Raw genomic sequence first — 27,350 nt, 5'->3', positions numbered from 1 at the left:
AGGGAACAAAATCCAGCCAGGCCAAATGGAGTTAATTCCTGTAATTGAGACTCAGAGCCTTGTATTTGTAATGTTAGTGTCAGCTGCCTTTTGTGAAGACAAGTAAATTACGTGCCCTGGAGAACAGAGATGATTTTCCACTGAAAGATAGTTTTGTGAGATCCAAAGCCAAATGTAATGTAAATCTCCCTCACCTTTGTAGTCATCATCCTTCCTGGCCTAAAACACCCTGCAAATGTTGAACTGTAGTTTCTGTTAAAGAAATGCATTAAGAAATTATTTTTAAGTGTGTATCTATATGGACACAGAGAGATGTGAAAGCTGTGGAGGTGAAAAGACATCTGCCTGATAGCACTGAGCTGTCATAGCTGGATTTGAATTAACATCATTTCTGTAGTAAGTTGTTTTGTATTTTACTTCTGTTTTGAAGGGCTTGTCCTCATTATTAACCCAAAAAGTCTGGCAGTATAGCCCAACAGTTATTTTTCCCCTTCAAAATAGGATTAGGTTAAAGTAATTTTCTTTATAGTCAGAAAGCCTCTTAAAGACAAGCAACACAAGAAAGAGCCAGAGGAAGTTTTATTTTCTTCCTATTTAATTTGACCTATCAAATTTAAAAGTTATTGCAGTTACTCTTGATGAAAGTGTAACTGGGATGGGGGGAGTAAAGTTAAAATAAAATTAATCTTTGTTAATTGTTTGTCACAACTTCTCCTATACAGTGTCTCTCAATGGGTAGGACTGATATGCATATTTTTTTCCTTTAGGATTATGTTAATGAATTCAGTTCATCAAAAGGTTGTTTCTTTTCTGAAAAAATGTATTCTGTAGAGGAATGAAACACTGGCAGTCATTCCAAAATTTTGCTAATATTTTAAGAGGTATTTACCGTAACTTAAAAATAATGTGGAATTCAAATTTGGGGAAATAACAGGATTTAAACTGTCAAAGTAAATTGTATTTGCACATAGTCAATTAGTGCATGTTTAACCAAGGCATTCCAACGAATGTTTTTCATCTGGTAAGGAAAGTGTAAATTAGACATTGTAACCAGTTCTAGTAGGGAACTGGTTAAGGGAAAAGTTAAGATACTTGTTTTATCTCAAATGCCAAAGTGATTTAACCTTTCAAACTGTGCTGTCCAAGACTGAAAGGTTGGCTTTTCTGTAAGGGGCTTTCTGGATATACAAAGAGTGCCATTTTGTTACTCCTCCCCCAGATTTTTGGCATGTGTTTTGGTCTCTATTCACTTGTAAGAGCCGCACCGTGGTGGTGGGATGCCAGTTTTGGTGTTGGCAATTGTTGTAAACAAGTAACAGGTGCAGGAACAGTTCTGCACCTGGAATCCTCTGATTCCCAGCTAACATCTGCACAGAAACAGGTCCCCTGCTCATAAAAAGTATCTTTTTGTTTATATATATGTGTGTGAACATTGAGAACTTTAGGACTCCCATTCATGTTCTTTCATTCTGGGATCAAATACGCATGTGCAAATTTCTATCTTTGGGTGCCATTTCAGAAACACCTGTGAAGTCCAGTCCCACTTTGGTCTCTTTCAAAGCAAGGTAGCATGCTGAAAGTAAACCAAAAGAGTCATGTTAAACTGTAGATATTCTCACTGAAAGATGTTAGAGATGCCAAAAAAGTTAGTGGGCTCAAAATAAAGGTTTCATAAGTAGAAGAAAACTCCATCAAATACTATTTAATACAAAGATGTGTGACCTCTGGTTCAGCAAGTGTTGAATTACAAATCACTGAAGATTGGGAATATATCTTTAATTAATGTATATGGCTAAATAAACCACATTTTTCAGCTTGGTGGGTGGCTGAAATTCTGAGTGAACCCATATGCAAGCATAGAAAGCCAGAAAATTTTATTTCCTCAGCAGTATCTGCAGAGGAACAAAACAAACATGACCCTGTTTCAGGTTGCTCTGCCCAGTATTCTGGATTACTTGCTTGAGCTGAAAAGAAGTGGGCCTCTGTTAAGTTTTCTCAGGTTGCACTTGCTCGCTCTCTCTCTCTCTGCCTGGAACTCCCAAGTAGAGATTTTCTCAGTGCTAATTCACCCCGCCCTGATCCATGCAACCTCTTCTTGGCCGAGGAGGAGGTCCTGTAGTCAGTCGGCCTTCTGGATTACTCGCCTGTTACAGCCAGTGTCCACCTACCCTCTCTGTTATTTTTACAGAGAAGCCAATAGTTGTCTTCATGTCTACATAATCTTGTCCAAAATGAGAGATCCAGGGCATTTTGGTGGACTGTTAATTTTTAACTTTTCAGGACAAGGTAACTTCTAGAACACACACTAAGTTTTCCCCTTGAGGCCATGTCAGAACTCCAGTCATTTGAGTCTCCACAGCTCATGTGTTCCTGTTCACCTCTAAGGGCTTTAGGCTTCCTCTTACATCTTACATGTTTCATCATTATCATCATCATCATAAAAAAAAAAAACACAACAGGGAAAAAAAAAAAAACCAAACAAAAAAAACAAACACCAAAACCCCAAAACCAAACAAACAAACAAAACAAAACAAAAAACTGGAGGATTCCCCTGGCTTTCTGGATCTGATTAGAAACTCTTCGTGCCTGGTATTCTCGAGACAGAGAGTGTCAGATAGTTAAATGATGCTTTGAGGGTCAGTTGGGAAAGTAGAAGGCCTGGGATGACCCAGGCATGCTCTACCATAGCTGGGACAATGCCAGCATGTTTTCCCTCTCAAGTTTTTTTCAACACGTTACCTTGACAGGGTTTTTTTCCACATTTGCCAAGCTCTGCACCCTGTTGAAGCCTGGCTGATTGACGGTGGTTTTGGGAGAGCAGAGCTTCTATCTCCCATGGCCTTTGGAATCGTCCTTTAGGAAAATGGTATTTTGTGTGAAGTACAATTCGAAGCTCACATGGGGAGGCATTTAAAGAGATGGAAAGGTTATTTACTTGCAGCTATTCTGCCTCTAAAGTGTGTTATTCTCCTGTATTTTCATAAACCCTCTCCCTACAGTCCCTTAGATAAAAAATCTCCTCAGGTTAGGAACTGACAGGAAAGAGCACATGCCATTGATTTCATAGCTGTATGCAGGGCAAGGGGAGCGGGTCATATTTGTCTCCCTCCTCTGCAGATACTGATGAGAAAATAAAATTCGTAGGCTTTCTGTGCTTGCATATGGTTTCACTCACAATGAGAATGTATAAATAGACAATATTTATACAAGAACAGTTACCTGAAACTGTAAAACACAGTTAAGAACAATTATTGATGAATTTTATGCTCAAACATTTTCAAATAAAGTTGTGTTTGTGAAAGGTTGTGGGGAACCTAATGAAGGTTGTTCCAATCTGATGGAATAAATTAGCTTTGTTACAGGTTTCTTGTTTCAGAAATTGGTCCCATTGTGCTGTGGAGCATGTAGCACTCTGTTTGTAAATCTCTTGATGCACTGTAGATGAGAACTTCAGTAGGTTGTTGAATCGCTAGGCTGGAACCTCTTTGGGTTTCCTCATGTGGATTTGGGTGCTTGGCTTTTGTACAGTATTAAAACAATCCTTGTTTTTCAGTCCCTGAAGAAGACTCAGCTTCCTTCAATGACCATGAATTTTCACTTTTGCCCACGTCTACTATAATAGGTTTCTTTTCAGAGAAACATTGTTAGGGAGTCTGTGTAGTCTATATAAGGATTTTCCTTGCATACAGTGTATTGGTATGATCAGTATGTAAATGCTTTCTGGTTTGGGGTGTTTCCCACTCCCACATGAACAGTGGTAATGACACCAGTTTGAACTGGGGAGGAAAAGGGAAATAGTCAGGAGCAGTAGCGGATCATCTCAATGTTAATCTTTTAAAGTGCCCAAGGTTGCATCTGCCTAACCAATCTATTGCTTGTATGCTGATCATTCATTACTAAAGAGTCTTTAGAAACTCAAACTATATTGTAATTAACCCTTTTCCATATCATGTTTCATCTTTACCCATAACTTCCCCAGATGCAGCTTTTCAGTGTTCTGTACAGTACAAGGATCTTTGCTCTTTCCTTCAAGAATTGTTGCCCAGTCATTAACTAACATGTTGTTAGTTATTAGTTCCTCTGCTAGAAGCAGCACCATGCCTTTCAAACAGTATTCTTCTGATATGGGTTGCATTTGGAGGACTGCATTAACTGGCTTAGTCTCCTGTTTCAATCTTCCTTTATTAAGTTGATGATATTGGGACTGACACTCTGCTAATGACAATTTCATTTAGTGGTAAAAGGAAGGGAATGGAAGGCAGCACTCATCTAATCATGCAGGCATTCATCTGGGTTGGCTCCTTTCACATGTTCTATATTTTCATACGTTTTTAGAGGCTTGGACCAGTATGTCAAATATTTATGCATATATACCTTATTTTCCCTTTCAAGTCTTCCACAGCGTGGAAAGAGACGTGAATAATTCCTATGAGGCAGTACAGGCTGTCTTAAAACTTTAAAAGCATTTTTCAGAGCTTTGTGATTGCGTGTGTTGAATGTTGCTATTGGATCCTGGAAGATTTGGAAATAGAGATTTAGTTACCAGCAAGAGAATTTTCTTGCTTTTTCTAGAGTTTTGGAAACCTTATTTTTTTTAAAGGAATTGGGGTCACTTTCTTGTTCAACAGGCACTGAAATGGATGGCTTTTTTTTTTTTTTTTTATACTTTGTAGCTCTGAATGGTCTTGTTGGCACTTCTAGAGTGTCAAACATACAAAGCATTTGTGTTTTCATTTGAAAAGGTTGTAAGGCAATATAGTCTACATATTAGATGTTTGGTTTCTCCAAGTATAAACAGACCATCTGCTTTCTGTATATGAGTTATAGTTGCATCATTTTCCAGTTGCTGTTACTGTTCACAAAGTATTACAAGACTGAAAAAAACCCACCTTTTTCAACCATATTTAAAGCTACATCTGCTGCTTACAGGTCACTACATCTGAACTTGTACTTGTCCACATTACAGTACTGATAAATTGCAGGAGTTCTTTTCCAACAGTGACCATTCATTTGTGGTCCCCCTTAATCAGAGAAGCTTACTAGATTTTTCTTCCACCATGTGTTTCAGTTCCTCAAACACCCTTCTCCCAGCCCCCATTCCGCTGGCCCTCAACACTGACCATTAGTTGAGATAGACACAGAAAGCCTGCAAAGCAAGAGCTTGACATTGCTGCAGGGCCTGCCAAAGCTGTTAAGGGGAAAGCAAGCACAGTGGCTGAGATTCTGCACTGTGCCTTTAAAGCGCTTGTCATTAAAGAACAGCATTCCTAGCAAGTTTACTACCGTGAGGTAATACGATCAGGATGAGATAATTTGGGGGTTTCAAACAATTTAGTATGCCGAGGTAAACCATAGGTTCCTCCAAGGACCTCAACTAAAAATTCTGCCTTATGCTGGCCATCCCAAACGCGGTGCTCAACTCACCCTTGCTTGCCGCCTTCCCCGGCCGCAGTAGGCTGGGATGTGAATTCCCTCCTGCAATCTCTATGCCTAGGAGGCCTGCTGACAAGGAGCGCTAGGACTCTGGAGGCCACTGCAGCTAATTTTTTCCTGCGTAAAGGATTGAGATCGAGCTAAAGATACTACCTTATTATTAGAGCAGATCACCTTTTTTGGTGCGCACGGCAGAAGGAGCCATTATTGCTGCTGCCCCGCACGGGGGTGAGGCAGAGGCAGCAGCCTCGGGGAAGCCTGGCTGCCAGCTCCCCGGGCGTTTGGACTTGGGGATTACTTCAGGGTTTTCATGGGAGGGCAGAGGGGAAGAGGAGATGAGGATGGATCAGAGACTGGATTCTTGTTTTTTGGACAATTTGAGAAAACGAAACAACAATAACAAAACCCTTCAGCCTCTACATTCCAGTGCTTGTAGGGGGGCATTTTTTAGCTCTTGTAAAATGGTGGGGGAGGGACGTGAGAATAATGATCTAAGCACTTACTCTACAGGTTCAAAAACTAGAAGATGTATAAAACAAATCCAGAGTTGTTTCCTAAAAGTTTCATGTTCTGTAAAGCTTTTTTCCTTGTTTTGAGCCCAGACACGGGATTTTTGACTGCTTCCGCTTGGTAAAACTGACTCCAATTCTGGCAGAAGGCAAGAAACATGATTATTTTTGGCATTTCTCAAGAATCTTTTTTTCCCTCTGTTTCTAATATTCCTCTTTAGAGCCACCCCTGTGCCTTGCTCAACCTTGCAGAAAAGTTCACTTGAAATTGTGGGAAAAACAGCCTTTGTACAGTTAGAAATAGCAGTTAAATTAAATGCAGTGAGGAATATTTGCACATGCAGTCTTTATCCAGTTTGCCTTTTCCCCTCTTTAAAGCAGAAGTTATTTTTTTTCCCCCTTTAATTCCTTTGTGGAAAATGTGCATTAAATGTGATTAATATGGCCAAATATTTGGGGTCAGTCCTGACAATTTGTAAATGTGTGCTTTATTTTCTGTTGGGATACGAATTGTTTATTTTTTCTTCCACAGCAATAACTGAAGCCAGTCTAACTATCAGATTCAGATGGAGCTTTGAATGTTTTTAATTCAATTGTCACATAGCTTCTGTAGCACTAGATACCATTGCCCAATGAATATATTTTCCTTTTCTACTCTTTCCATATTTAATGTTAAGTAATTATGCCAGAATTCGGTTGTAATCACTCTAGGTTTTTTTCTGTTTCAGAGATACAACCAGAATTTTCAAACCTACGTCAAATTTAGATACGTAATGGCCTAATTTTCAGAGATGTGAAATTAATTGAAAATGTGAGTGCTTATCATTTCTGAAAATTAGGCCAATTATTTCAGTGACTAAATATGAACATAGGTACCTAATAGCAGGCAATCAAGTTTGAAAAATTTGTAACATTAGCTTTTATATCTCAGAATCAATTCCTTGCTTGTCTACGGTGATCTCAAACGCTAAACATCAGTGAAATTAATTTGTTATGGTGTGTGCACAGGAAGATGTTTGGACATTTTACATATAAACAGCTACAAGGGATTAAAGTTTTATCTGACATTTCTAGTATCAGAACAAAGAGCACAAATGTTTATCTTCCACCTTTGCCTATTACAGTCAATTACGACTTCATTTACCGAACTCGGCAAAAGTCTTTCCATGTACATTTTATCCCGGTCTCCTCTTTCTTCTTCCCGTCCTTGTCAGAGCAGTAGTAGTTCCCACCCTCTGTCCTCCCTCCCGGTCTTTAATTTCTAGTTATGAGGGGGGGCTATTACGGGCGGATAGAACGGGGAAGCTGAAGGGCTGCGCTCCTTTTTAACTCGGAACATTTCATCTTTCCCTGGCATGTCCTTGTTGGCTCCGGGTTTGCTCTACAGCCTTTAATTAATTTCCGTGTCTTCACGAAGCGCAGGTAGCACAGGAAAACCTCAGGAAAATTTCTGTGAGGCGAACCTGTGTGTCCAGGGCCGGTCGCTGGGGCGGCCGGTCGCCGCCTCCCATCGCGGGCCCCTCGCTGGCTGACCCCCCATCCCTCCGCTCGCCTCTCCTCCCCCGCTGCCGGGCCGGGCTGCGTGTCACGCCGGGGCTCATCGTTCATGGGCACGGCAATTTATCTGTTTGTGTTGGTTGCCAGAGCTGGATTTTTGAGCGGGGGCTCGGGCAGTGTGAGGGAGAGGGAAGGACGAGCCCCTGCTCGGACGCTATCGCACCGCAGATCTGCAGCCGGTTTAAAGAGCTGGAGTGGTTCGGATTAACCCCTTCCCTTGCTGAGGAGCCGGGGAAGCCGAAGCGGAGAGCGTGAAAACCCGCCCGCAGCACCGAGAACTGCGAGGACTTAGTTGAGCAGAGCTTTTTTTTTTTTCCCTTTCCCCCTCCCCCAAGTTGGCAGGATTAAAAGGGATTTTTGGCAAACGGTGCGAGGCGCCCCTTGACGATCCCGAGCCCTCGCGCAACACCCGCGCGACTACAAAGGTTGTAGCCTTAAAGAAAACAAGCCAAGAGCGCCGAGAGAGCAGGAGAGAGCGAGATTGCGACACCGAGAGCCGCCCTGGGAACACCGAACCATTCCCAGCACATTCCCGGCAGGCCCCGCGCGGCCCCTCCCCCGGCGGCTCCGCTGCGGCGCGGGCTCGGCTCGGCTCTCCTGCTCCTCTCCTCCCCCCGCCGCTCCCGCTCCCCCTCCCCCGCACGTAGGCGCTTGGAAGGGGGGGGGAAAAGCCCTTCTAGCCTGACTAGAAAATCAGCCTTGTTTCCTCAGAAACCGCAGCTGCTGCGAGCGGAGAACACGTCAGGCCGGCCCTCCGACACGCACAGATGTGCCTTTGTGAACCCACACACACGTCGGGGAGGGAGGAGGATGGCGAGTGAGGGCAAGGGCGCGGGGCCGAGGCGAATGGCATGCGGCTGCTCCTTGCCCAAGGCCGCCCTCCTCCTCCGCCCCCCTCTCGTTAGTGGCCCTTGTTTAATTCCTCGGAGTGGCTCAAAGAGCAGGGAAAGCTGGAGGCGACCTAAATAGGGAAACTTTGGAAAGCCGGCCATGCCCCCGCCTCTGTACGCGGGGCCGAGCGCCGTCGGGCGGCCGGGGTGTACTTGACCCCTGGGGATTTTTTACCCCCTTGTTTTTTAGTTTTTTTTAGGCCGTGTGTTAAAGGGATGGGCTCCCAAGACTGATCTTTTCTTGAGAGGAGCGGGAGAGCGGGAGAAACACGGAGGGAGAGAAGTTTCTGCTGACCCGGGAGAGAACCCAAAATAAAAGGTCGCGTGGGCAGTGGCAGTGCCGAGGCGAGGAGCGCCCCTTGCCGAGCCCTCGCCGGCCGCAACTCCACTCTCAGCTGCTCTTCCCCGGTTTCCATCCCCCTCCTCCCTCCCGACCTCTTTCCCTACGCTTCGCCCGATCTCTTTTTAATATATAACTTTCAGCCTGGATGAGTTGCGACTCGTTCAGCGTAACTGGGACGAGCGGCTGATGGCTGCGAGGGGCCGGGGGGTGGGACGGGAGGGGGGGGTGAAGCGCGCACAAAAACAGGTCCGGGGGAGGGGCGCGCGGGCCGCCATTGGCGCCGCCATTGCGAGCCCGCCCGGCCCGGCCCGGCGGGGGCTCCTCTGTTCTCTCCCCGTTCCAGCCTTAGCCCAGCGTTGTTTACTTCCTTCTGTTAACAATGGCTGCAACAGAGTTGTTGTACGGTATTTTGGTACTTCTGCAAATCTGCCCCGCGGTGGCTCGCTCGGACCGATAGGTCTTTCCTTTTGACAGAGCCCGACACATCCCGGGCAGTACGAGTTATATACGGAAAGACCTAACCTACTTCGGTGCATATTTTTAATTCGACAGTTTAGTTATCGCCCTGTCCCGGCCGGCTCTTTATTTTAACCCGCTTTTGTAGGATCCGATTCCAGGGGCAGCGCTACAGCTACAGCTGTGAGCCGCAACTTGGGCTGCTTTTCACTCAGTATTTAATGGGTTTTGGGTTTAATAAAGGGGATATGAGCATCTAACTCAGGGTTTTCTCCATGGCACAGGAATGCCAGGCTTACGGTCGGGCAACGAGCAAGAGAAGAAGAGGACGTACCTTTGTGCTTTGGTGAAGAGAGTCTCCGAACTAGGTTATTAATTAATGTAGCAGCGTTTGAAAAGGCAAAGTGGCACGCTTAAAATTTCAAATGGTGTCTAACTAGACTTGGAGCTAAGGCCACTGGATTTTTAAAGCATGTTTATTTTTAGGGTATGTAAAACTAAAGGCTTTTATCACTTCGGCAGAATGATTTGGTAGCCGTTCAAGCAGTTCTTGATTTCAGGAAGCCATTGCTTGCTAGTACGGAAACAAGTTTTCAAGCCGAGCTCTACTAAATACACTTGGTGGGGTTTTTTTCCTTTCAGAAAAGACAAGCGGAAACAAGCAAACAAAACACGCACACACACAAAAACCGCACCATGGGGACTGTCCTTTTCTTGCCTCTCCTTGTGCTGTACTTGCCCCCCTTCAAGTATGTAGGAGGGGCAGAAGTTGTGGCGGGGCGGGTACTGATTAGTTGCTGTCAGTCTGCACAGATTAACACCTATTTTTAGGTTTTCGAACCTCTTGAGTAATACTAGTTAAATTGGCACAGGTTAATAAGTTGGGGTCCATAGAGCCTCTTAACTGTTCGCTGTGAAATTTGAATTAAAGAGACAGTCTCACTTTATCAAAACGATGAAAAAAGGTTTATATACCAAACATTTATTGTATGTCCATGATTGTGTGCATGTGTGTACGTACACAGAAGATACATAGGTTTGGAAAACAAAAATTGTAATTAATTACTTGGCACAAACAATCAGTTGGAGGATCTTTGCAGAATAAATCTGCAGTGAAATCAGTTTTGAAAGGAAACATTTTCTTTCTTTACTTTTAATATAAATGTAGCATCTAAAAATAAAACTTAATCGTTATTTTTTTCATGCGTTTTCTCCCTGTCCTCCCCCCATTATATCATTATACTGTTACACTGACACCCACTGGTAAAAGTTGATCTGAGATCAGGATAGTAAAGGGACAGCTATTACTCAGGAATAAAAAACAAAACATGGACCGAAGAATAGCTTCTTCCCCCTCCTCCTCTTGAATGAAAAGCATTGCAATGGTCTTCATTTTGATTTTTTTTTTTTTTTTTTGACAAGTTACTATGTGGATGCTCTAAACATAACATGAGAGACCGCAGTGTTTTTCTCTTTAAGAAACAGCAACATAGGACTAGCTGCATTCAAAGCAGCTGATTTCAAACATTTATATGACTGAAGACAGACAACAGGCTGGCACAGATGAGAACAGGAGAAAGGTACTAGTATGTTATTAGCTGCTGGGTTTAATGCTCTTTCCCAGGTAAAACAGCTTGAAGAAAACCTGAAATAATGGTCATGCTAGAAATGTATTTGTGTGGGCACTGACCCGATTGTATCAAAGCAGAGATGAATGCCAGCGCTGTGCAAGCCTTAGTTAGTCTGTTTACCATTTAATTCAAAGTTGTTAGTGGTCTTGAAAGCCACTTGTGTTGGAGAAACAAGGCTTAGTTTATTGAAACGTACCACAGCACCAAAATCTGGTTTGCGAGAGTGTCGTTCCATAGCCCTGCCTAGCACAAGAACAATACCGCACAATTATGCTGTTTCAGGCTCTGAAATGAGCTTTCTTCCAAAACACCCTCCCCTTATATTATTAGATGTGTTTCTATTAATGAAATGATTGATTGAAAATCTTCCTGTGTTTATGTTGTTTGGGCAGCAGTAGCTTGGATTTCCCCTGTCTAGACTAAAATTGTATCCAGTAGAGATGCATGGGACAGCTGTTTGTAAACTCACAGTGAGACGTAACAAATGAGCTGCAGCAAAACCTGTCTGTGACCAGCTTCCTTGTAAATACAGTGATACGTTCTTTATTTTAAGGGAAAAGGGGAGCCTTAGTAGAAATACCTACAGAAATAAAATGGATTCTACAAAACATGAAAGTGTTGAAAAGCCCTGCCAGGACTGCACAGTTCAGAAATTAAAACTCTTTCAGCTTTGAAATTGTAGTTCAGGTCTTTCTTTACATTCTGAGTAAAATGAGCTTAAAATAAGTATAAAAAGTAGTCTCTGGGATTGCCAGTTTAGTGTTACAATTGGTGCAGATAACCTAATTAGAAAACAGGGTGAGTGCTGGGATTTAGTTCTTCAGGGAACATTGTAAAGAAAATCTTTACTGGGCACTTGTAAAATATATATATATACATATGTGTATGTGTATATATAAATATATGTGCATAAAGAAGAAATCTTTACAGAAGCGGTCATTGAAGTTGAGGATTTATACAAGGTTTTCATGCCTGAAGATGTACTGCTACAATGAATATTGCCTTATATGCACACTGTCGTACAGAAATGCTAAGTTTGGAAACCTGTACAAGGCTGTTAGCAATTGATTTGTTTTGCTGTTTCACTTTGAATAGCAGTAAAGAATGAAGAGGGGGTTTACTTTGAAATTGAGACAGGCTGGGGAAAAAAAAGTTAGCTTGTATCCTGTAATTATCCAGAAGCACCCTTGTAGACCCAGAATAAAATTCACAGAACAGGCATAAAGCACAAGGAAGATTCAGAGTTTGTGAGGAGGTGGTGTGTCAATAGCCTGCCACGTCCTTTCTCCTCTCCTCCTTCCCTCAGTGTCGTTCTTGTTCTGTTTGCATGAAGAAGCTGCAGCAAACAAATGAGAAGAAAAGTGGGGGAGGGGGAAGAACATTTGCAGTTCATATTGCAGTATTCAAAATACTTAAAATGCTATAAACAGTTTCATAGTCATTGTTTATAGACTCTAGAATTTTTAATATTCTAACATGTAATTGAATTCTAAAGCCAAGATTCTGCTGTTAATCAGGCTTTATAAGTGAGCCACTATTTGCTAGCAGTAACTTTGAGAAGAATTCGGACTTAAATTACTTCGTTTGTTTGTTTGTGGCTGTAGCAAAAAAGTGAAATGCTGAAGTGGTCAGCAAAATTATATGTTGTGCACTTGCTTGGGTTAGCAAAAGTCCTGAACTGTGTAAGTAGTTGAAGCATTTGAGAAAGCTAATTGTTTGATTCCTGTGTGCAGATTTGGGCTTTGTGCATGTGAATCATGGAACGTGTGTTTTTGGAGGACATGTTTTCAGGGCTTGTGCTCAGTTTTCTTCAGCACAATGTGTAGAGAACTCAAGTTAAATGGAAAAAAAAATGCAAACAGTTTGTCGGTTCTTCTAAGCTTTTATTATTATGCACCCTACTTACAACTGAAGTGATTCCTAGGAATGCTTGTATTTTTGCCTATCCCATTGAAATGTTCAGTGTAAAGCTGGACTAGATTTGACAGCCAGTTTTTCCTTCACTTCTGAGGAAGTGTATTGCTATTGTGAGCTGGAAGAGTGTGGAGGAGTTATGGTACTGACTGGAGCGCTTGTTCTTTCCCAGTCAACTCTTAAATCTTGATACCAGAAGGGTCAAGAACTGGCCAGCTGTGACATCTGAATAATTTTTAAAGCAGTTAATCCAGTCAGAGTGTTTATCAATCTTTGTACCATGTGTGGAGGCAATCCTAAGATAATTCAAAAGAAAAGCTCATGTCATTGGCAAAAATCAAGTAGTTTAACTGAGTCTTGTTCCACAGATTTACCTTTTCAAGTTAGAGATGGAAACACAGAGCACTGCCCAAGGAATTCATACTGCATGGTTATTTGGTAGGTGTGTGGACAGTTTGTTGTGCAAACTATGCCTTCTAAACCTGTGCACTGGATCTGACAATGCCCAGATGATGCCCACATGAGTTGCCCAGATGTTGTCAGCATTAGCCACTGTCTGTATATGGCATGATACATGGGAGAAGGGGACGTCAGGAAGAGCCTTTGATCTAGTCAGGAAGGTAGGGGCCAAATTCTGGGAGCGTGTTACATGCTGTTGGCGGTTGCCTTGATCCTTTCCCCACGTACTTTACAGTTGCGTGGAGCACCATGGTTTTCTTGTTAATCGTATCACACTCCTATGGTAACATTAATTTAGCTGAGTGTGCAATATCAGACACGCATTTAGTATGTTTCAGTCATGTTCAGAAAAATGTGTTTCACCCCTTTTTTGTATAAAAGTGTGGGCTTTCCTTGCTTTTAATTGTTTCTCATCTCCTTTTGCATCTGTTCCGATTTTTTTTTTCTGTTGAAGATGAAAAGGTTCGTTTTTATGTTAACTGATCATTTTTCTCAAAATCGTGTTTTAGAAAGTCCCAATTCACCAGTCCTACAAGGGAAGGTGGAAAGAGGAAGCACAGGTATAATAAAGAATCAGTTTCTTCTGACTCAGAATTAGGTTGGGAGCAAGTAGTACTGTATACAATCTAGAAAGCAAGTATAGAAGAGCGTAAGATGTATGTAGGGTAGATCTTAACGGTGATAAATTTGCCTTGGTGTGATTTGGTGTTTTTTTCAAAAAGCACCACTTTTTTCAGATAAAGCAAGAAGAAAAATGAAACAGTTCTTGTAGGGTGGGAGTTGAAAGTACTGTGGGAAGTGATGCTAAATTACAAAAAGGTGCTGAAAAAGGTGTTCTTTGCCTGTTATTTTTGAGATTCCGCTAGGTTGTGTAAGTTACCCATTCCATTAAAAGTAGGAATAAAGAATGCAATTTACGATTGGAATTGGTTGCGAGACACAGTAAAGGTTTTGAAGTTAAAATTATTTTTCTGAAACAGAGTGCTCCCTACATTGTGTTTAAACTCGCCTAAAAGTTCTTTTTAACCCGCATACTCAAAATAATGTTCTCTAAGGTGCAGGAAGCTTTTTTCTCCTGAGCACAATAGGAATATGTCGAATCTCTTGAAAACAGTTTCTGTTTTTCAAACACCTTTTCTTTTTCAGCATAGATAATTAACGCCTTCTTCACAGTGCTTGGTGCCCTTGATACATCTGTTACCTTTGACAGATCCTTTCTGTTTGCCACCTCTTCCTAACATGCTTCCAATATTTTCAGCACAAAATAGCTTTGTATCTTTGATGTTGGTTGTATACGGGCTCAATTAAATAAGAAAGCTGCTGACAGAATGGTGTAGAGTTGAAGCTTTGTTTCCATAAAGATTTTGTCCTTGGTCACTTATCTTCAATTTTTGCTGCAAAATGTTTAACTTCTTTTAGTCAAGATTGTTAAGACATGCCGTTTTACCTGGAACTGTGTTTATTTTCACTTTTACAGGTGCTGTGTGCAGTAATTATGTAGAGATGTAGGTAAAGGGGACAGGGGAGTACTCCGCAGCTGCAGCCTTAAGCAGCAAAAACCCTTCCCACTGGTGAGGGTGGCTTTAAAACATGCCTTTCTGGAACTTTCTGGAATATTTAGAAGCATTCTGGCAATGCAGCTGTTTTACCACCCTGTAGTTACTGGTGGATGGCATCTTGTATTTAAGGCTGAGGAACCCAAATTTGTCTGGAAAGACAAAGCTGTTGGGGATGTTCAGATGGGTGCTTGGGTTGCTGAGCTGTGGGAGTGGGAAGCTCCAGCCCTGCTAGCAGGGGGCAGCGACATTTAACCCTTTTTTGAGTTTTTCCTTAGTAGTCCCTATGCAGCCCTACAGTGTGGTAGTGCCCCAAGGCAATAGCTATAGAGACCCTTTGCAGACAAGGTTTTATGTTTCTCAGTTTTGAAAGTGGGGAATTAAAATGAGATCACAGTGTTGGAACGAGAGAGCGAAAAATACAAAAGGATTAGAAAAGATGCAGTCACAATACCTTAAAGACTTACTCGTGGCGGTAATTGTTACTGCTTATGTCACATGGTATAATGACAGTTTTTCAGAATTTCCCACATACTAGAATGCGTGAGGTTGGAATTTTTTTTTATGATACCTACCACTCCTTTCTTAAGGGAAATTAAATAGCAACTGCTCTGAGATTTTGGGTTATGTACAACACTCATTTTGATCTCTACATTGTCAAACAAATAAATATCAAAAGCATTTTTAGTGCAGTTACTCTGTTTCATGCAGTGTTCTGGTGTGAAAGAACTAATTGCATGTTACACATCTTTTGCATATATATATGAAAAACAGTATGACAGGAAAATATAAAAGAATTTGAATATATGCTTACAGATGGAAAACACGTGCATGGGTATGTGTGTGTGTTATATATATCTTGCCTGTTTCATCTCCTAATGACAAGAGCAGATGAGCATGTTACTGCCGTGAATTTGCTGATGATCCGCTACTGATATGGGACCTACAGAGCAGGAAGTTGTGACAGAGTTGTAAGGGATGGGAGGGTGCCCACAGATAGGTCTCATAGGTTTCTCTGCAGTGAGGGTGCACATAGTCTCAAATGTCAGTTTCTCTGGGAATTGTAATGTTTGTTTCCTGGTGCAAACCTAAATATTTTTGTACTTTTCTGTCTTGACTTTACAGAAATTGCCCCATAGCACACCATTTTTTTCCTCCTGAGGTGCTTCTGATATGTGTAATGTTGTATGTATTATATCTTACAAGGCTGATTGTTATTACTTTTAGTTAGCTAATATTTCCTTCTCAGGGATTGGCCTTGTTCCCAGGATTTTGCAAAATATTTGCAAAGGGAGACTAAACCAGCAGGTCGGTCAATAGCACATCCAGCAATGTGTGTTGGACTCAATGCTGGAGATGTGAATGATTTTTTTTTTTTAATTGTTGTAAATCAGCTTCCCCAAAAGTAGTGACATTCAAGAGAAAATTTAAAAATACAAGCAGGACACATCTGTTCCACTAATCAGGTTTTAAGAACATGATGCATCATTGTGTTTTATCTCAAACACTGGCTGACCAAGAACAGAGCTGCTTCAGCGAGCTGCGTCCTTGAGTCACTGCATTGTCTGTACATGCTAATATGGAGAATGAGGAGAATTAATAAGCAATTTGAGCTGCAGAGTAGTTACTTGAAACATCTTTTCAAACCTTTTTAGCAAAAAGTAGCACACAAAGTTACTCTATCATTTAACGAGGGATCATTTTGTTACTTAATTTGTCTTTTTCTACCTAAAAGTTGTGCCTTCAAAAATTAGAACGTTGATCTTTATTATTGCTGGACCCAGTGAGCTAAGAGATAAATGACTGATACCACAAAGAAGAAGCAAAATAAATGAAAGGGAAAGCCTAAGAAGAAGGGGATGCCAGATATAATGAATAATTACTGTGAACTGTGTCACATGGTTTCCAGTTTTTATGTAGGTCGAACTGTGAGGCAGTAGCATTTACTTAACTCAGTAAGTAGTCTCAACAGCCTTTGTATAGAAAGTGAGGAAATTTCAGCTGATCTGTCCTCAATTCATGAGATTTATACTATGTGACTGTCACACCTTTGTTTCAGGCATAGATTCAGGGTCATAACAAAGGTGTGTCTTTGGTGTATTTATTCAAAGATTGCCCAAGAAACACGCCTAACACTCACTTGCTACAGACCTGAAACCTAGCGTGAAGTACATGCATGATTACAATTAAAAATAAATAAAACTGGTGGCAGGTAGCAGAGAAAAAAGGGAAGGAAGGGTTGTTGCAGTTACCAAAGTTTATTACCATAGTTCAGTGTGCATGTAAAGCTGTGTACACCCTCAGTAAGTCCTTGAAGAACTGCCAGGAACAGTGTGGGTCATGTAGGTTTGTCCCTGCTCCAATGAAAAGGACAGCTATCTGCCTCAATTACTGAATCCTAAATTACTTGAAAAGGATGGCAAAGGGAGGAGATGTTAAAGCTAGTTAAAGTGGATTTCATAAAGATATGAATGACTGTAACTATATTGATCTTTGAAATAAACTAAGGACTTTGAAAAATGAAAACTGGATTAACTTCCTATCACCTTCGTTTATAAGATGAGTTCAGAAGTGGTGGTGTGTGGGTGGGTGGGCTGATGGGAAAACCTTAAAAGCTGAAAATCTACGCTAGAAAAGGATTATGAGGGTGTATCTGCACCAAGCATTACAGCATCCTCCATGTTTCATGCTATCCAGGCTATTTCCTACAGGCAGCTCAGCAAGATTGGTATGTGGAAATAGTAATGGGAGTTACATTTGTATTGCTCTGCACCTGGACTAATGAGACCCACTGAGTTGTTGGAGCTACAGAGCCTCTCCCCAGGAGGGGAAAAAGTCACCAAGTCTTGCGTTAAGTCAGAGGGCAAACATACGTACAAGACCAAACAGTTTGAACTGGACAGCGTGACAAGGTTTTGTCTTGGAACAATTGAGCAAGAAGTGTACCCTGACAGCAAGAAGGTGATTTGGCAGTAGTAATTCAAGTGGATGCACCTGTCTTCCCTCATTCTTTTTAGATTTTGTTATCATGGGGAGGAGAGCCCTTTCTAAACTGATTGATCGTTACCGAACAGGGAAAACAAAAGTATTGCAAAATGCAAGTATTAACTTACACATTTGTTTTGTTTTGAGCATATTTTAGAAGAGCCAGAGGCATGCCTTTTTAGTAAGCAGGCAGTTGGCAAAAACCCTCTAGGTATCAGAGAAGGCCCTGTGCTATAATTTTCCTAGAATAATAATGTCAAACAAATGACAATAGAAAGCCTATAAAATTTGCAGCCAGCTGGGCAAATTCTCATGTGTGAACCACAGAAACTGTAAGTGCCCATACAGAATACTTTGTCTTGATCGGAGCTGCTTCAGTCTACTGTGTCCCTTGCCAGAGTAGCTGTAATCCCCTCACTTGCCAGCTGCAAATTCTGGCTCCATTGAGTGAACTTTGAGGAGCTCCAGCCCATCTCAGACCAGCGTTAAGTGTGTGCTGTATTGGAAGTTTTTGCCTGGGTAGTTAAATGTAGGTCGATGATGCTTTTCAGCATTAATGTTAACAGGATATTAACCAGGAATCAGCATGCATCAGAAATTATTATTAGTGCTTATTTTCAGATTCCCCAAAGAAGATGGAGAGGGCTTTTGTAACCCAAGTCTTTTGTGAGTTAGTTATTTTTGTCCTTGTGTACTTGCTATTTCATGTTCCATTGTTTGGATAACAGTGTGGGTATTAAGCGTGGCTGTAATTCCTCCTCTTAATGGTATTCCACTTCCCATGACTCTTGCTTAGTTTCGCCTAATCCTATCTCAAACAATGTCTTGATGAGCCAAGAAGGTCCTGGGCTGAGGTGAGGTCTGAACCAATGCCGAAAATGGCTTTGAAGAAGACCAAGTTAGAATAATTCTTTGTGTCATCTGATCACTAGGTTGTACAACTTCGTTCCAAAAAGGCCATGTTCAGCATTGCACCTCAAGAGTTCTATCTATGTTTCAACTCCTTTTCTCTTTGACAGGGAGGTAAAAATGACCGTGTGTAATTTACTGTAAGTCTCTTGGTCGCGATGCAATATTCTTTGTCGAACTAGGTCTGTATGACTCATTTTTTGAGAAGCAAGATAAAACTACTGACAAAGTCTCGTTACTTCTGACAAAAAGAGACTCAAGGCTACTCCCCATCTTGTTTCAGGGTACTCCACACCTTATTCATTGGGTCCTTCAGGGTGACATGACATTTATGAATTCTTTCATCTTATAAAAAAATACTAAATGCTATTCTATTTGACGGTTAAATCACAGAATACTACATAAGCAGTAATGCCCTTGGCCACAGCTGCCCATTTTGGAGACCATGTAAGTTGTGCAGGGAGGTGGGAAGTTCACCTTGTCATGCACTGTGGAGGTTTCTGGACCCCATCCTGGCCAGCCCCGGAAGGCTCCTCTTGGACCAGGGTCAGCAGTGGGGAGCAGGCTGTAGGAAGGGTCAGTTGCCCAGGTAGGACAGGCGTGATTCAGCTGTGGGATACTCCTGCTTAAACCACTAACTCGTGTAATTGATCCCCAGTGTATGGTTAATACATATACTCCCTCAAATAGTACCCCTTCATTTACCCCTTACCACTTACAATAGCCTTCTAGCCCAGAATTGCAGTTTGTTTATTAGAGTTTGTTTATTAGAAGCAAAAAGGCTGTTCAGTTCTTTAGATAAACTGGAAAAAACCCACCAAAAAACAGTCACCAAAAATTACTTTTACATAGAAATAAATTACAGGGCAAACAGCATTCAACTGTAGCACTGTATTTTGGGGAGTGGAAACTGTGGACTGGAGCAAAGATTCAGAGCAGTGCCTAGGGGAAAGCTGCTGTATCTGATACAGATATAAATATGTACATGAAATCAACAGTGCTTCATTTAAGAATCAAGTCTGCATTTTTTAGTGATGCAGTGAATTTTTCACTGTAAAAGAAAAACACTCCACCTACCCAAGATACTTACATGTGTACACTCAGAGCAGCCAACTAAAATAGAAAATGTTTAGCTGCTACAAATAGGTATATAATGAGAAGTTCTTAATTAACATCAGATTATCTTAAACCAATAATAAATGTCATGTTCTTTTTTTGTATATTGGAATGGAAGGGATATGTTCTGAAAGGCAATTAAGAGAAAGATGGTGCTTGCCTGATTCTTAAAGTAATGTTGTCTTTTACTGGGGTGGTGTGGGTGCTGATTGAAGTACACAAGCATTCCCACTAGAGGGGGGTCCACTCAGCCTAGGCTGTAATGCATTTTGGCTTTTTTTTTTTTTTTTGGAAGCTGAGCATGAGGAAAACCTCATGTTGTCCCACATCTTTTTTCAGTCCTTTATGTTGCGTATCTTATGGTGTCAGCAGTTACTTGTCTCTTACTTAGCTTAACTGTCTTTTATACGAGGAGGTGAAAATCCAAATGAATGGACTAACACACCAGTACACTGTTAAACACAGTAGTAACAAAGAATACGGAGGATGTTTCATTGCATCATCTGCAAAGTGAGGACAATTATTTATCACAGAAGTGGTGTGATCATTCTTGGAAAAGTAGAAGCAGCATTATCAGACCTGTTCAATAACATTTTTAATTAGAATTGTTATCTATACTAGCTTCGCTCCAAGCCATTTTACTGTCTTTGTGAGCCTTATGTTTGTAAGCATAAAAGAAAATATTTCTATATGTAAAAGAGACTAAGAGTATGTTAAACCAACATAAACTTCTGCTTTACTCTTTGATGGCACAGTTTGTTGTTCTCAGTTTCTTGGTGAAAAGAATGATTGGATTTTGCACGTGCTGGTCATTTTGCCAAGTTAATTAATGTCTTTTGGAACTGTGGCAGACGTGAGCATTCTCTTGGCCCTGAGCAGGAGCTTCCTTAGCAGAGCCCAGGTGTTGACAATTCGCCTGTGCTTTGCAGTGACGGTCCTGGCATGTCAGGTGGCCTCTCTGTAGATGAGGTGCAGTGCGGAGCCCAAACTAAGACTCTGCCCGATCTGTGCTGGGTTGGTGCAGGGGTTCCATGCCATCCCATCCACGTCGTGCTTCTGCAGGCAGGGGACAGACAGCCCTGGACAGGCTCAATGGGGCTGTCCGCCCAGCTGGGATGCTTGGGAAGGAGAGGGCGGAGGCAGGGGCAGCAGGGCAAGGGAGACAGAGTGTACTGGGGCTGGCAAGGCATCAGCAACTGTGGTGGATTCCAGGAGAGAGTCAGAGAAGGACCCTGTGGCACAAAGAAGGCTCCATTTTTCCCTAATGAATCTCCACAATAGAAATGTAGCACAGTAATAAAGCATCCACTCTCTACAACTACTTGAAAGGTAGAACAACTGAGGTTTGTAGCCAGGTGAGGGTCAGCATCTTCTCCCAGGCAACAAGTGACAGGACAGGAGGACATAGCCTCTAGCTGTGCCAGGGGAAGTTGAAGCTGGACATCATGAAGAATTTCTTCACTGAAAGGGTGTTTAGGTATTGGAATGGGCTGCCCAGGGAGGTGGTGGAATCACTGTTCTTGGAAGTGTTCAAGAAACAACTGGACATGGCGCTTGGTGCTGTGGTCTGGTTGACATGGTTGTGTTGCATCAAAGGTTGAACGTGATGATCTTGGAGCTCTTTTCCAACCCTTATGATTCTATGATTAATGGGACTGGAGATAGCATCTGGGATATGTGACTGCATAATACTGGATAGAGAAACTGAGTGAGTTTGAACAAGTTTTGGCGTCTATCTAGTGGTGGTAGCTGGATGCTGTACCGAAGCAGTAAGCCTAGTGAAAATGAGCATTCACACTTTAGATGTGCACCACATTAACCCTAACTGAGATGCTTCTGGTAGTGGAATGACTTTTTTCAGAAGCCACCTGAGCATCTGAGTAGGGCACTGTATTGTGACAAGCAGTCATACAGTTATTTCCAATCCGATAGCTGATTATTCTTTTTGGCCCTGGGCAAGTCACTTAACCCTCTGTCTGTTTCTTCATCTGTAAAATATATTATGGATATTTATCAGTCTCACCAGGACTGATTGTTTAATATTTATAAAGTGCCTAAAGGATTAGAAGCTTAATATAAGGAGCTAATACATATCATATCATTTTAGATTGATTTTATTTACTTGGATTTTTTTTTCCTACCTCCAATTGAATGAGATGCTATTTTGTAGCCTCTTACTGCCATTCCTAACTAGCTGGACAGGTCACAATTGGGTAACTCCAAGGTTCATTTTCTTAATTTATTCTTAGTTCCTATAAATGCTTTATCTCCCTCCCACTTTTTTTTTTCCTCCCTTTTTTAATTTAGAGATGAAGAAATACCATATGTTGCTAGATCATGACATAAATATATTTAAGTGCTGCCATCATTGCTAGTTTATCAGCCTTTCCATTATAAACCCTCTTGTTCAGGGGTTTATAACTCTGGCATTATAACATGCTTCAGGCTGAAACTTCACATTCATTTTTTCCCTCTTGATTTGCTTTAAATCCTTCACTCTTCTTAAGTTAAACTGGAGATTAGATACATTAGTTATAGTTATACTAGTTGTATAAATAATAATGCAGCAGTAGGCATTTTAAATAGGATGTAAATCAGAGAAATAGAGAATTTCCTAGTTGTTAAACTGTGAGCCTGAGACTAGAGATCTGGGATTCTTTTTATGAGTGTGTCCCTGGCTTGGCACATGACTACTAAAAAATTATTTAACCTCTTTCTGCCTTACTCTTCTCTCTCTATATTGGGATGATGACATTTCTGACTTCACTGGTGTATTGGGAAGCTTAATTAATTAGAATTCATAAAAGCACCGAGATTCTCAGGTGAAAGGTGCTGAAGTGTGAAGTATTTTTAAGGAGTCTAATGAAAAATCGGTGTGCCTGCTTTCCTACGTCTGTTCCTGTTGTCACAGATTAGTGCATATCAACTCTAGAGCTGTGCAGTGTGTGGCAACCAGCAAGGGGTTTGGTCTGGAGCACAACTTGATGACCTGGCAGCTTGCTTTTCTCAGACTTTCAAACATTCACTGTATCTCTCAGCCAGCTGATCTCAGCCTTTGCCTGGGGAGCTTGTGTTCCCTGAATTCTACAGTTTTCAAACAATTCTCTAGCTCAAGACAAGACAGGAGCCTGCAACCAAGACCTTGGCTGCAGAGTTTCCCCTTATTGCTGTTCCACTTGGTGCTGGTGCAGAAGTACCCAGCCTGCTTAGAGGGTAACCAGAGGGGAAGAGTTCAGGTGTTTCCAGCTTTTTTTTTTCACAGGGATGGACCATGGCAGATCATTCTAGTTGTGCTCAGGCAGCTTTTTGGTGTAGTCAGAACTCTTTATGGAGAAAAATGTTCCAGCTGTAGTACAGTAAATTCTGGGACACTGACAGGTACTCTTTATGTCATTCAGGTGGAGAAACCTTGTTTGTGTCATGAGGGATGCTCTCCGAGTTTCCTCACTTGAGGATTTCTGTTGTCAGCTGATAGTTTTGCACATCCTATCATATGTAGGTTTCCTAGGGTTGATCCAGACTGGCACCTTCATTTACAGATCTCTTCTTTGCCTGGAGTGTGGTGCTGTGCTCAGGAGAGAGAGGTTCTTGGTGGTGGCTAAATTTGAAATTATCTTTCTCCTTATAATTTCAGGTTGAAGTCTTGGCCTCCGAGGATGCTACATTTGGACACAAGGTGTGTAGTTTGGTGCAGTTTTGTTATATAGGTCCCAACAATATGAATTGTTGGATGTGATGCCACAGAAAATGACAATTTTCAACCTGAGAATTGAGGATCCTGTGACTTGCATCCATCAATTCAGAAACTTTCCCTTACGTGTGGTAATCTGAGAGTGGCACACAGGCTGTCTTAATCCTGTTCTTGGTATAAAACCTGTGAGCAAGTTTTACTTGTGGAAACCCATGTGGAGACATGGAAGGTCAGCTTAGCAGTAGTTCTTAAGATTGGACTTGCCCAAAAGCTGAATTTGTTCTCGTTCCATAGATTTGCAACTCAGAAATTGTACTTGTCTGCTTGGCAGTCTGCTGAGTTTGTTCAGGCCCTTTTTGACAAAGCATCTCAAGTAGAAAGTAGTTCACTGAACAGCTGCATCACCCTGTGTTCAACTGTAGATCAGTGTGTGGTGGGCAGTACTGTGTGTTGGAGAGATGACTTCAGACCTGCCCAGCTACATGGATGGACTGTGTCCTACGTAGTGCTCAAGTTTCTTTGGCCAGTGAGCATTATAGTGATGACCACTGTTTTACCTGAGCACTAATACCAGATGATTTTAATCAGGGCAGACTGTGTTTAGGCTTTATCTAGTTAGTCAGGAAGAGAGTGGATGGGGAAGGGAAAAAGGAGATTGTAGGCACAGTAGGCTAAATCATGACAGTGAAGAGTTTCCTGCTGCTGGAGGTCCATATGCTGTGATGCTTCTGCAGGTGAAAAAAATAGCAGTGCTATTACTATTAAGGTAAAAAAGAAAAGCAAGAAAATACTGAATAAGTTCTCCAGGTTTATTTGGAATACAATAAACAAAATTACCAGCAGAAAAAAAAAGCTTTAAAAGTACCTAAATATTCATGATGCCAGAATTTACGTTGTGTCTGTATTGTACATTTTTATGTTGATATGTGATAAAGTGATTTCAATAAATTATTAAAAAACAAACAGAGCTACTCCGGTATTATTTGAAGTATATAACATATGGTAGTCTTCAGTATTTTCTGATTTTTATTTAATACCCAGCAAGCATACAAAATATTCATTGAATATTTAATAAACCTTGAGGGTCAGCTCTTGTGAACTCATCTCCATAATCCTTCAGACTAGGTGGGTAAATAGAAATAGTACTGATGATTATTGTTGCCAGTTTCTCTTAGAGCTAAAGCACTGTGGAGGAGGCTTCTAAGTTTTTTTCATGGCTAGATTTGCAAGGTGTTTTTATGTCTTGTCATCCTGATGGACATCCTTTGAAACTCCTTTTTACTACAAAAACTTTTAAGAGTTTTCTGTTGCTAAACTTCAGTTTTACAAAACTGAATCTGTACTGTTGCCAACTCTGAACGTCATTGTCCAGAGTCCCAAATATCTTTTTTCCTAAGATTCGTCTTCAAACCATCAGGATCTTTTAAACTCTCTTGTAATAGTAGCTTTATGTTATATAGTAAACTCTGTATGTGTAGGAATGTCATGTACTTTTTATCAATCAAAAAGAAAGCTAAATATATCATCCAAAACTTGTTAATCCCAGAATTTATTTTTGCTGTCTATTTAGACATGCTGCGAAAGCACTTTCTTCCCTTCTCTCCCTTAAGATATGCTTTCTTTACTGTCTGTCTCAATGACAAATAAAGGCTAGAGTCTCTGTTACATTAACAGATGAGTTGGTATGCGAACAAAGAATGTGTATAAGCAAAACTTTTCAAATGAAAAATGTTTAATTTTATAGATTAGATCATAAGTTGAATACCAGATAACATATTTGAGAAAGATGTAACATTAAAAATTTGCACCATGCAGTGCTTTCCTTGGTACCTGCTTTTAGCCTGAATTTTCCTCCAGGGCTATTGTAGAGTGTTGGAGGGAACTTTTTTGGGTTTGGGTGTAGCATATGTCTCAGCTTGGAACATTGTAGGGCCCCGCTGTATGCAAGAGCAGAAGCTTAATTTGCTGCAGGGGATGACTCTTCTTTTGACTGCATCCATTCTACCTATCCTTAGATGCCACTTAGTTTTAGGCTGTTGACAGGCTGTGTTGCCTGTAGATACATACAAGAATACTGTCTTTTTAAAAAGGGTATTTGTAGACTACTGAAAGAATGTACAATGTCATTTGTTGTTCTTAAATTCTCGATGATTTCAGTCTCATGGTAAATATGCATACTGGCAGCAAATGGGGCTGTTTCCCAGGAAAAGGTTCTGAATGAGATGTCAGAATATTGTTCAGCTTCACTGTAGTTATCATTGGCAAAGTGAAGATCTGGCTGATGTACTCTGCCCCTTGAATGGTTGAGTCTTGGATGATGATCATCATCATCTTCATGAGTGTGTGTAGAAATCAGGTACAGGATGCTTTTTATCAAGTTACGCATATTGATTTAGTCAAAATAATTCTTATTTTAGAAAATAAAATGAAAACAAATGAAATCGTGTCAAACTGTCAAAATACCCAGGGAAAAAGCACCTTGAAGTACCAAATCCTATCTTTACTCCTTAAGTATGGAACAGGTGCAAATTGCAAACCATTAATAGTAATCCTTAAAATAGTTTCCTCCGCCTCAGCTTTCTAATAAGTAAACAGTCTTCCCCAAACAAATGTAGGACATAAGGTATTTGTTGGAGTAAAAATGATATTTTAATATGACCTTTTTTATTTTCATTTTGTGCATATGTGAGACCAGTACTGTTTAAAAGGCCATAAAAATCTAAGCATGTTTTCAATCGGTTTAAATAAAAGTTGTCATTTGATAAGTATAAATATGTACAGATTTGATTGCATTGCTGTCCAAACCTTTCTTTTGGTTGAATAGAAGGAAGCAAACCCATTTAGCTTTCTGTGCAACTAATTTTACCGAAGGAGGAAGCTGTTGGTGTGCTGTAACAGCTTTTTCAAAGATGGTACACATGGTGTTCAGTTTAATTTACACATGCATTTGTGTGTGTGCTTGAATGCATGTTTGTTTTTAAAGAAAAACCTTCCAGCTTTTGACTGGCTCTTTTGTTCCAATATTTTAGAAGTGTTATATGCATGGTTATGTATGGAGAGACGTAGGGGAAATGACCACGCAGCAAATCATGAACAGCTGATGGGTGATCTGGGACAGGCTTAACAGTTATGCCTGGTTTGTTCAAATTCTGCTGAGGATAGACTTACATATATAGTAAGTTCCTTCAAAGCCTTAGTTGCCAAGAAGCTAACATAGAGTAAGAGTGAATAGATGGAGTGATATCTGCTCGAGTCTGTAGTCAATACACAGGAATGTATTTCAAAGCTGGAAACTCTTTAAGTCCCATTAATCTTACTACAGCTTAATGATGATGTGTAAAATACTAACAGTACCAATTTATTTTGTGTTTATTTTAGCTGAGTAGGAAGTTATATTTTAGCAGATGGGACCAGTGTTTGCAGATGGCAGAGAAAATAGGAGGAATACAAAGATGTGAAAAAGAAGGAGAAAGTGGGGGAAAAAAAAAAAAAAAAGGTGCCCAGGGCAGAAGTAAAAGGTAAAAGGTTTAACCATTTTGAATGATGCTGATTTAAAGACTAAACCAATGAACAAATAAAAATAAGAGTGTGTGAGTTTTTAAATCCTCCTAAAAGATTCAGATGCTCAATTTCCATTAGAACCTTTTAATCCCTGAGGTAGAATTGAAAATCTTAGTCTGAAAGGTTGGTTATTATGTAAAGATTTAACCCACATTTTATTGTTGTAGGAGCTGCACATTGGCATCAGTTGGAATTATGGTGTCAAATGCAGTAGTACATGCTTCACAGAGGCTGCAAATGGTGTCTGGCCCTATCTAGACAACAGGATGCCTGATTTTTAAAATATTTGTGCTCAGTTTGCTCTCCTTTCCCTCCTTTTCCCTAAGGGTTTTACTGTCAG

At 40.9% G+C, this 27,350-nt stretch overlaps 1 protein-coding gene across 1 annotated transcript in view; it reads left to right on the top strand.

Moving 5' to 3' along the window:
• ARID1B (AT-rich interaction domain 1B) overlaps nt 1-27,350 on the top strand; it is a 327,679-nt gene that overhangs the window by 158,842 nt on the left and 141,487 nt on the right. Inside the window, 1 exon segment of the mRNA XM_039569802.1 lies at nt 23,393-23,434. Within this exon segment, the coding sequence (XP_039425736.1) occupies nt 23,393-23,434 (42 nt within the window).

Source organism: Corvus cornix, chromosome 3 (genome assembly GCF_000738735.6).
Source record: "Corvus cornix cornix isolate S_Up_H32 chromosome 3, ASM73873v5, whole genome shotgun sequence".
In the NCBI taxonomy this organism is placed as follows: Eukaryota; Metazoa; Chordata; class Aves; order Passeriformes; family Corvidae; genus Corvus; species Corvus cornix.
The sequence above is the reverse complement of the archived record's forward strand: the minus strand, read 5'-3'. Positions and strand labels throughout refer to the sequence as shown.